The sequence below is a fragment of the Aptenodytes patagonicus genome, chromosome 22 (genome assembly GCF_965638725.1).
Source record: "Aptenodytes patagonicus chromosome 22, bAptPat1.pri.cur, whole genome shotgun sequence".
Lineage (NCBI taxonomy): Eukaryota > Metazoa > Chordata > Aves > Sphenisciformes > Spheniscidae > Aptenodytes > Aptenodytes patagonicus.
In genome coordinates, this window is record NC_134970.1 from 5179285 (window position 1) to 5190319 (window position 11035).

The window sequence follows — 11035 nt, forward strand, 5'->3', positions numbered from 1 at the left end:
AGCCACTCGGGGCAGATGTTAGCCAGCGGTCCGGCTGCAGCTCGTGGTCCCACTGTCGCTGTCATCTGTCCCCAGCCCAATGCAGGGACGAGTTTGGGCCACGGTAGCATTGCGACACTGCCCAGCAAGGACGAGCATCCCTCTCGCACAACCGCATCTGTCTCATCCATCTCCTGCTCCTCGGCCTTTCCACTCCGGCTACCTCTCGCAGTGTTAACTTGAGGGGCTCAGATCACCCCCAGAATGGGGGAAAGACCTATATGTGTCCCAGGAAGGGGACCCCAAATTGTATCAGCCCACACTGGGGTCGGTGCGTGAGCTGAGCAGGTGAGAGAAGCATTATTGGGTAGTCGAGAGCGGTGTTTCGGGGCGCCTTGGCATGTCCCGGTGTTTCTCACCGCTGAATTAATCCGATTTGGGACTGCCCGTGTAGCCAAATGCTCACCCCACAAAGGTAGGTTTGTGCTGGAAATGGGGGCACGGGCTGCCCTGCTCCCCCCGAGCTGCCCCTCTCCAGCATCTCCCCTTCCCAATGACTCCCCGCCGCCCCCCATGACGCCCCACAGGACTGTGCCACGGGGTGGCAGCTCCCCTCCGCCACCTCCCCGCGAGCAGGGAGCGCCAGCGGGGCCGGTCCCGGCAGTGGGGACGCCCAGGGTGTGCGGGGTTCCATGGGACCACCAGCCCGATGGGGTCTGGAGGGATGCTGCAGGGCCCCAGGGCGGTGAGCGGCAGGGGCACGGGGGGCTCAGCGGGGCCCGTCCAGGCCCTAAGCGTGACTCAGTGCCGCACCACACCTCATGAGTCACCCCGGTGCTTCCTGGTGCACCCAGAGTTTTCCCTTCCAGGTCCCTCCTGGCGGCACCGACCCAGCCCGGCCCCGTGTCGGCGATGCCGGCTCTGCCTCATGTGACTGCTGGCCTTCCTCCGCTGGCACCGGCTTCCCTCGGCACGTGCCTGCGTGCCGCCGGTGCTCTGGGTGTCAGGCTGCTCCTCAGGGACCCAAAGCCCCAAAGGTTTCCAGGCAGCGGGGTTAGACCCAGTGGGTGGAGAGCCAGGGGCACACAAAGACACCGTGGGCACTGCACGGCCGCTCGCGCCAGGGCAAAATGGGGCAAAACAGGGGTTTGGTGCCCGGTGGGCATCGAGCCGGGCAGAGGGTCCCTCGCCAGGAGCTTGGGCAGAGCCTGGCTGTGCATGGGCTCTGTGCACACTCATAGGGGGATGAGGAAACACGAACCGAGGAGACCACCAACCCCCCCCCTCTCACTGAGAGACTGAGCTACAAAATACAAACCAGAATCTAAAAAAAAAAAAAAAAAAAAAAAAAAAAAAAAAAAAAAAAAAAAAAGGGGGATGAGTTTCCAGGATCTGAGTCCAAGAAATGTCTCAAAGGGATGAGATCGGGATCGGAGTCAGCCTCATCTGCTAAATATACCCCGGGCCTGACTCTGCCATCTGCCCCAGACCAGCAATCTGTCCCCAATTTGCCCAGAGAGGGTGGCCACGGCCAGATGAGTGTCCCATGGCACTCCGCGGGCACCGTGCACCTCGAGCCATCCCAGGAGCGGCTGTAACCGTGAGCATTCGCCGGGCAGAAGGTGGAAACCAAGGGAGAGGAGCAGGAGGGGGACGCAGGAGCATCCACCGGACACCAGCATGCAGCCCCGGCAGCCCCGGCAGCCCCGGCACGGGTGCTACTCGCAGGCCAGCTTCCCGTCGAAGCTGGAGAGGGCGATGGCGAAGGCCTGCACGGCGCAGAGCGGGTAGTTGTAGTCCATGGTGAAGGCGTCGTCCGCCACGCGCCCGAACTGCATCACGATGTAGTCGGCTGCAGGAGAGAGGGGACGGCTCCGGTCGGTGCGGAAGGGGTGAGCGGCTGGGATGTCACCTGCGCACCCATCCCGCCCTTTTCCCAGGGGACCCACGCAGCAGCAGCCCAAAGAAGCCGCCCCCCCCCCCCCCTCCACCGAGCTCTGCCCGCGGCTCGTGCACCGGCTGCACCGTAGCTCAGCGCATGTTACCGAAAAGCATCATTTTCTCATTGCACGGTCCAGCACGGGACCACGGCACCCTTCGGTCCCCCCAGCACCCCCTCCCCGCAAGGGACAGGGACCCCACTCACCCCCCCGGGGGACCGCTGCTACCAGAGGGCGGGTGACAGGAAATCTGTAAAAATAACCAGGGGCCCCCGAGAGGTTTTTTCTGTCCCGTAACCCAACACCCCGGAGGCCGAGGGCTTCTGACTGTGCCGGACAGGTGACGAACGGCCGCGTCCAGCCCCTCGCACGGGGACAGGGCCGCTGCCACCCCCGAGGGACTGTCCCCGAGGCGCGACGCACCCCGGGGTGAGCCCGCCAGCAATGTGGGGCGCGTGCCGGGGGTGATGCTCTGGGGTGAGTGGGTGGCTGTAGTATTGGGGGGGGGGGGCTCAGCACCCCACAGGATTTGTCCTTGCCCTAATCTGCCTGGCAACAGGTGACCCGCGCGCTCCCTCTGCCGGCACCCGGGGCCAGCAGGCAGCTGCCTGTGCGGTGCCGCACGCCCTGGCCGCCTTCGCCCCAGCTCCGGCAAAGGCAGGCAGGACCCCAAAGCAGCTATACATGAAAAAGTAAACCTCAGCAAAAAAAAAAAAAGGGGTGCTGGGGCCGGCCAAGGGCAGTGCTCCCCCACCATCACCCCTCGTCCCATCCACTCCTCGGCTTACGGTCGCTGCCGTGCACGATCTGGAAGTTTTTGACGGAGGCGTGGGTGACCCGGCCGTGGAAGTTGAGGACGTAGGACTGGGTCTCGTCGTTCCACACTGGAGCCTTGTTGTGCAGCTCGATCATGTTGTCCATGTTTTTGTTCTGCCATCGCATCAGGAGGCCGTCATTATCCTGGGGAGGGCGAGAGGGGGGAGAGCAGAGTTGGGGTGAACCCACCCAGAGCCCTGCCACCCCCCATGGCATGCCCAGGGGGATGCTCTGTAGCAGTACCCAGCTGGGAGATGGGATCCCGTGTGGAGAAAAAAAAAAAATACAGACACCGCGTCTCCCACCTCCCAGGGAGGTGCCTTGAATTTCAGGGACACCTGAAAGCCTTTCCATGCCCCGAAATGGGTAAAATCCAAGGTGAACCCCAGCAAATCCAGCCCTCAAGGAGTTTCTCCCAGTCTGGCCCCCGACTTACGTTTCGGGGCCGGATGGGCACCCTCTCGTTGTCAGCGTTCATCCCAGGGATGATGACCGTCATCTTCCGGGGGCCTTTGAACCCTAAAACGTTAGTCTCCTGCAAGAGAAACCCCGTCCCTAAAACCAGCGACCGCTGCGGGCTGCAGCCTCTCACCAGCAGCTGAATGAGGACCCAGGGACGGATCTAGCCCATCCTGCATCTCTGCAACCCCCCGGGGCAGTAGCCCAGCGAAGGGGGTGCAGGTCGGGACCCCCTCGCCGCCTGCCTGGGAGCTCCCCATGCCGCTGCTTACGTAGACCACGGCCGAGAGCTCCTGCCGCACGTTGGACCAGTCAGCGTTGGCCTTGTCGGGGTTCACGCCATTGTCGAACACCGTGAACTTCGTACCCATCAGGTTGGATCTGCAGCCGAGGACGGGAGATGGCCACGGCCGGTGCCACCAAGTCCCCTCCGACTTCCCCTGCGTGTCCCCCCCAGGCACAGCCCTGGCTTTGCTCCAGCTGCAAAACCCATGTGCAGCCCCCAGCCAACACCATCCTTCCCACCCTTTAGCCGTTGGCTCGGGTTCAGGACACCCCTAAATCAGGGTGTTAAAGGGTGCTGCCGCCGTGGGGACCCCCCAGCATTGCTGCATGGCTGCCAGTGGTGCAGCGGGCCGGGACTTGCCGGGCTCGCCAGGCACCGTTTCTAGCCGTGACCTGTCTGCCAGGAGGAACCAGACGAGCCTGTTTCCCCCTCCCGGCCCCCTGACACTCCTCAGCTTGGACCCGGCAGTGGGGAACACCAAATTTAGCCTCCTGCCTGACCCAACCATCGCTTGAGGCAGCTGGTAACCCATGGAGCAGGAACGGGGTGCTGCAGGAATGGGGTGCTGCAGGAATGGGGTGCCACCTCTGCTCCTACCTCAGCTTCCCGATGAAGTTCTCTCCCCCCCGCGACAGGTCGGTGGGGTCGATGGAGATGAGGTAGTTGGAGGTTTTGCTTTTCTTGCGCTTCCTCCCGGCGAGCAGGAACACCTGGGAGGGCGGTGGGACCGCGTGGGGATGGGGCATTGCCATCGCTGCCACTGTCCCCAGCTCGCCGCCCCGCTGTGCCCTTTGCACAAGGCTCGGCCCAACAGGTCACTGCCACGACCTTATGCAAGTCGTGGAGTGAAGATGACTCCCAAAATACTGACTGAGCTGTGGAGCGAGAGGGTCTTGAGCCCAGCCCGGCATTAGCGTGGTTCTCCGGCCACCGTTTGCTCATCATCCCGGGTACCATCAATGCAGGGCATTTCCCAGGAGGAAATGCAGGGGAGGGGAGCAGTCCCATCCAGGACCCACCACCATGGTGGGATGCAGGCGGGCATCCCCCCCGAAACACCGAGGGTGCTCCCTGGGGTGGGTGCAGAGCCCCGGGGGCCCCCTCACCCCCACCCTGGCTACCTTCTTGTCGTTATCCAAGTGGAGGTAATAGGTGGGGTAAAGCCCCCGGTCCATCCCCTTCTTGTCCCGCGTCACCCGGCACTTGACGGTCACCCCCTGCTCTGCCGGCCGCAGCACGAACTCCTCCAGGTTGTCCACCTCGATGATGGGCGACAGGGGCCTCTCCTCCTTCGGCTGCAACATGAGAGGGGATGGTGACCCCAAAGCCAAACCTGTCAAAAGCTCCCCTCCTTTCCCAGCTAATTGCTCCTTGCTCCCGATTCCCCCCAGGGCTTTGGCTCTGCAGCCAGTGGCTTTGGGGACGGTGCTGCAGCAGGTCTCCCCAAGGGACGCTCCAGCCCCTCAACCCGCCCTGGGGGTAAGAGCTGCTGCCCCCCACCCACCCCGAGGGGACCCCCGCGGCTCCAAGGGGTTTTCGTACCTTCTTTGATTTCTTCCCTTTCCCCTTCTTGTTGGAGTTTTTCTGCGGGGTCTCTGGGGTCTCCTCCTCGCTCTCGGCTGCTTTGGGAGGAGCTGCAGGCAGGAATGGGCCGGGGCACGGGGGGGGGGGGGGGGGGGTGAAGAGCCTGACTCCACCGAACCCCAAAACCGAGCTCGGCATAGACCCATGCCAACACCATCAATCATAACCCCCCTCTCCACGGCCAGGCTCACCCGCATCCCCGCGAGCCCCTGCAGCACCCGGCTCTCACCTTTCTTTTTGGTTTTCTTCTCCTTGGGGGGGTCCCCACCGGTCTGGAAGAGGGACACCGGGTTTTTCTTCTTCTTCTCTGACCTGATGGGTTTGGTGCTGGAGTCGGAATCGTCCTCCTCATCGCTGCTGGTGGCAGCTGGGGGGGGAGAACACGGGGGACACCGTCACGCAGCACCGGGTGCTGTCGGCTCAGGGTGATGCCATCGGGCAGCGGGACTGGCTGCCACCCCCGCCCCCCCACTCGCCCCGTACATTTCTTCTTGCTTTTCTTCTCCTTCTTCTCCCCGTTCACCTGGAACATGGACATGGGCTCCTTCTTGGTGCTTTTGGCAGATTTGGCTTTGCCATCAGGGTTGCTCTTGTCTCCTGGCAGGATGGAGGAGCCGATGAGCGGCCGGACAGGGGGACGGGGATGGGCAGTGATGGGGGACAGGGAGGTGGCAGGGTGGGGGCAGCGGGAAGGGGTGAGCCGGGGAGAGATTGTATGGGGAGGGGGCGACTGCCCTGCAGCCCCCTGAGCCTCCTGGGACAGCGATGGGGACGGGACGCAGGTGGTCCCCTTGTGTCAGCAAGGACGGATGCAAGTGGCAATGGCGCTGGGTACAAGCCGTCCCCATCCCCTGGGCACTCACCCTTCGGCTTCAGCTTCTTCTCCCGGCTCTCGCCTGGGGGGGGCTCTTTGGGCAGTTTCTTCTTGAGTTTTTTTGGTGGGTCTTTATTCTCCACCTCCTCTTCCTCCTCCTCATCCTCCGAGTCCTCGGCCGGCTCTGCCGGGAGGTGACACCATGCCATCAGCAACGCGATGGCCTCCTGCATCGGGGACCCGCAGCCTCGTGGTTTGCGAGCAGGGAACCTCCCTCAGCAGTGCCGGGCTGGCGTGGGCACCCATCCCGCCACGGCCAGGGTGCTGGGGCCATGGGTGCCCGGCCCAGCCGCGGTGGCCAGCGGCACGTTGGACATGTCCAGTGCCGGACACAGCGTGTGAAGTCACACCGCCATCTCGCGGCTGCAGCCCCGGGGTGCGGAGCCGGGGGGATGAGCCCCATCTTTTTGCCCACTCCATCTTTTTGCTCCGGAAAGATGTCCGGGGAGCTGGTGGCACCGGCCAGCCGACGACTGCCACATTCCCAGGGAGCGTGTGTCCCCCCCCGATCCCGACTCCCTAGCCAACGCCACGCGTACAGGTCCCCTGCCACATCCCCTTTCCTCCCAGGTGTATAGCTGGGTTTTGGCCAAAAAGCCCCCCAGGGACATGCAGAGCCCCTGCAGACACCGGGAGCATCGATGGCACTGGCGGGACATGGTGCGTGGGGACGTGGTACACGGGGACATGAGGTGCCACGAGCGGGTGCCCGCAGAGGGGTGGGTGCTGCCCCCCCACCTTGCTGCTTCTTGGGGCCCTTAGCCACGCGGGAGCGGGGGGCTGGGCTCTCCTTCTTCCGAGGCTCCCTGGTGAATTTGGAGTAGGGGTCCTTGTTGCTCTCCTCCTCCCCCTTCTCTTCCTTCTTCTTCCTCAGCTTCTTCACCCCTGTGCATTTCAAGAGATGCCTGCGATGTAGAGCACCGCTGGTGCAGGATGGGGCCGTGGGGGGGACCAGCGTGTCCCCCCATTTCCATGGGACCTGTGGGGGGGTCTGTGCTTACCCTGTGCCGGGGCACGGGGCTCCTCCGCAGCCACCGCCTCGCCCGGCTTCTTCGTCCGCAGCCGCCGGGGCTTGGCCTCAGGCTCCGGCACAGGCTCCTGCCGCTTCTTCTTCAGCTTCTGCCCCTGCGGATGGTGCTGCGGAGACGGTGCTGGCCTTAAATCCCTTTTCCCTTTGCAGGGCAACCCCTGTCATACAGCACCAGCTCCCTTTCTGAAATACAGCCAGGTTTTTCCCCGGCCCCTCATGGGAGCAGGGACCCGCTCCGGGGAGAAGGGGACACGCTTGCACCTTCAAACGAGCCATTACCGAAGGGAACGACTTACCATGGGGCAGCCCCCCGGGGAAGGCAGAGGGAGGAAAACAGAAAGGGCTGTTAGCAGACAGACAGGAGAGCATCAGCGCTTGGACAGACAGCCACGTGCCAGCCCCGGGGACGAGGGATGTGATGCTGGCGCTGCCCTGACACCATGGACCATGCCAGCATGGAGGGACAAGCCACGTCGTGCCGTAGGGACCCCGGCCGGGAGCCACCCTGGGCACCCGCTCATCTCCCAGTGGGCATCCCGGGGGACCCGAACTGGGACAGGGGACACGGGGACAGGCAGGCAGCCTGGCTCCGCACTTCCATCTCCTCTCGCCCACACAAAAGGCTCCCGTCGAAGGCAAGGAGCCACGAAGCCGTGCTGGGATGAAGGTCAGCAGGGGTAGGGAGGCAGGGGTATTAGGCACAGCACACCTAATCCTGGTTAGCCAGGCCTATAAATAACCCTGATTTACCAAATGCAGAGCATGTGGGGCAGCACTTGGCTCCAGACAGGAGATATTTGGGGAGTGGGTGTCAGTTCAGGGCCCTCAGAAAGTGATTTAAGCAAATCCAGTTGCACCAGGGCACCCACTACCCAGCAAAGCACCTTCCCCCTCACAGGGGTTTCGTCCCTCCCGGATTCCCCAGCGTGGTGGGTGAAGGTGTTTTGCAAGAGGGGTGATCCGGCCAGATCCCAGCGGGATCCCAGCACTGAGGATTTGCTGGGGGGGGCGGGAAGCTGGGGGTCCCACAGCGGAGAACTGGCTGGTTTCTTCCATGTCATCAGCTCACACCAAAAAGCTCCTTCGCATCCTTTAATCTGTTAAGCAGCTTGGGGGGGGAGGACAGCCACTCGCTTCATTACTTAATGAAGCCCTTCGAGGAGGGGCTGCTGATTAAATCAGGTTGTCGATGAAATTGCTGCCGAGACCCCTCTAAGGGCGGGCGGCACCCAAGGGCTGTGCCGAAATGCAGTGAGTGGGGTCTGGCCTTCGGGGTCACGGCCTGGGGAAAGTGAGTCACGGCTGACGGCTTAACTGAGAGGCTTAATTAAAGCATTAATTAGGAACTGAGAGCCCACGTCATGGGGTGCTTCGAAGTGATGGAGATGGGGTTTGGAAGGATGCACAAAGGAGCCGGGGGGGGGGTGGGTTTGTGGGATTACCTCTACCCACCTGCTCTGGAGGGGGGTCCCCAAAAGCTCATGCCCCCTTGGGGCTGCAGCACCCCGACAGAGCAGCCCGTCCAGCCCCAATTTGGTCTCGGTGTGGGGCCGGGGTTTAGGGGTCTCTGATGTCCCCAGCCCTTGGGGACAGCCCGCAGCAGGGGACGGTGGCACCGGGGAATGGGGGCGAAGGATTTTTTCTCACCTGCTTGGACTTCTGCTGCTGGGGGCTGCCCGGCTCCTCGCTGGGGCTGTGGGGCACAGAAAGCAAAGGGGTGAGGGCTTTCAGCCCTCTGCAGCTCCGGGGGGGCTAAGACCCTCCAGCAGAGCACCACCCCAATTTTGGGGGGGGGAATGGTCAGCCTTTCGTTTGGCTCCAGAAGCAGCTCCCCCTGTCTCGACTGGGTCGAGCTCGGCCAACGCTATCCTTCCTAGCAGGGAGCCTGGGATGGGCTCTGCCATGGCCAAGGGTGACAGCAATGAGGTTAATTTGGGGACCCCCCCTCTAATGAACGCTTCTCCTCTCTGTAAGCCAATGAGCATCATCGCACCGACCCCTGGAGCAAAAAAACCTGATAAAACAGCTCATTAAATTGCATTTAAACTGAGAATAGGAGAAAAAGGCGCTGGAGGAGCTGGGAGGGGATGCCCAGCACATCGCCCACCCCGCAGGTCGCATCCTGCCCGCCGGCACTCACCTGTCGGCAGCCCAGACCTCGCGCAGGATCTCCGTCTGCAGCGGCATGGCTCCCAGCCTGGCGTCGAGCGGGATGGCTCCCTCCGCCCTGCCCCGACCTCCTTCCCTCCTCCCCGTCACCGGCCGCTGACCCCCCCCCCCCCCCGGGTGCCGCAGCCCCTACCAGCCTGGGGCCAGATCCATGGGCTCAGCCACCGTGGCAACGGTCCGAGCAGCCGAGCGGCATCAGCTCAGCCGCCTCCGCAAGCCCCCACGGCAGTCGGAGGAGGAGGAAGAACAGGCGAAGGAGATGATTAACTTTTTATTTCTCCTGAAACTCAGTAATAGGATTTCAGGGGCTGCCGGCCGGGCCTGCCAGGAGAGCAGCTGGCAAGGCGGTAATCCCAGGAAAAGGGGGCCCTACGGGAGCGCAGCAGGGCACAGGGGGTCAATAGGACCCCGGGCACCTTTTGGGGGTGCACGGCTCCCCCCACGCTGGGTGGGGTCCCCGGCATGGCGGGGCCGCTCGCTCCAGCCTGGCGTGGGCAGAGGGATGCTGCCTGACCTAGTTTAGGGTTACGCTTCCTGGATGAGCCTTTTTCCACCCAAAAAATGTCGTCTTGGTGATAGAAAAGCAGGATTTGGGCTGGTTTGCATGAGCTGTGCACGGGGAGCCTGTGCAGCAGGCATCCCCGGCTCCGGGCGATGCTAAGGGCTTCCCTACGGACCACTGCTCTGCTCTGACCCCTGTCCCATGTCCCCAGGTCCCTTTGGGTGACGGGTTTCACACCCTGCACATCGCCGCTCCCGCCTCGCCTCGTTGTTAACAGCACTTCATATTCAGCTGTTAATATTCCCCTCTGAAGGCTGCCTGCGGATGCTCTCCGGTTGCAAAGCCAGACGAGCCAAGTGCCCCCGGTGACCCCATGGGACCCTCGGCCTTGCCCAGCCCGCCATAGACACCCCAAAACCCCTCGTCGCCCCATTTCCCACCCCGTGCCCAGTGCCACTAGATGGCATTTGAACACCGTGCACCCGGGACCCACCAGCACTGCGAAAGTTTTGACACCTTCGGTACAAAATCCTTCCTGTTTCCCTTTAATCTCTAAACTGCATCTCATCACCTGCCCGAGTTTAATTTCTCGTCCAAGGGGGAGAAAAGCACCAAGCCAAAAAAAGCCAAAAAATTTGTTTAGAAATGGGGCAAAAGCCCAGAAGCTGCAAAGAAAGGGTTGTTTTTTTTTCTGTAGAGGGTTGTTTCCTATGGAAAATGTGGCTTGGGTGCCCCCAAACAACTTTTTTGCCCTGCCTGCAAGAAAAAAAAGCTGATTCTTTGCAGAGTCCCTGGGTCTCGCAGCACCCTCCTGGGGCAGCACCTGCCGGGATCCTTTGCTGGCTACGAGAGACCCCAGGGGTGGTGTAAAACCGGAGACCTGGACGAGCAGCCGGAGCAGCCGCACGGCCTCCTTGGTGTTCGCACGCCGGCTGTGCGTGTCCCCCGCTCCCCTGGGCTCGTTGCAGCAGCGGGGCAAATCGTCGCCCGGCAAGACTCTTGGCCAAGGGGCACAAACGCCTCCTCCACCCACCCAGGTGCCCCCCGGGGAGTCCCCTCCTAAAGGTACATGCTGGCAAAAAAAAAAAAAAGCATCATGATAAGCCCCCCCCCAGGCTGGAAAACCAGCCGAGACCCCCAAGTAGCATCCCCCAGGGCAGGCATCTCCGAAGCACGGCGTGCTGGCCCTTCCCTGGCTCTCCAGGGAACGATGGTGCTGATAAAAAGGGGCAGCATCAGTCTTTGGGGACACCAGTAATTCCAATTCGCTGGAGCCGGGGCATCTCCACCCAGGGGAGAGCACACCCGTCCCCCCCCCACGGCCACCCCCTTTGCTGAGCAGGATCCAGAGAAAAGGCACTTTTTTTCCCTTTTTTTCTTTCAGTTGTTTATTTTC

General features: G+C 62.5%; 1 protein-coding gene across 1 annotated transcript; it reads right to left on the reverse strand.

Moving 5' to 3' along the window:
• Nucleotides 1-642: 642 nt before the first annotated feature.
• Nucleotides 643-5655, reverse strand: TULP1 (TUB like protein 1). Its single transcript, XM_076357948.1, has 9 exons — nucleotides 5548-5655; nucleotides 5294-5431; nucleotides 5023-5114; nucleotides 4602-4775; nucleotides 4078-4190; nucleotides 3467-3575; nucleotides 3172-3270; nucleotides 2708-2879; nucleotides 643-1831 (listed from the first exon to the last, which is right to left on the reverse strand). Exons 1-9 carry the CDS (start codon nucleotides 5600-5602, stop codon nucleotides 1698-1700), a joined length of 1086 nt encoding a protein of 361 aa, XP_076214063.1. The 5' UTR covers nucleotides 5603-5655; the 3' UTR covers nucleotides 643-1697.
• Nucleotides 5656-11035: the final 5380 nt, after the last annotated feature.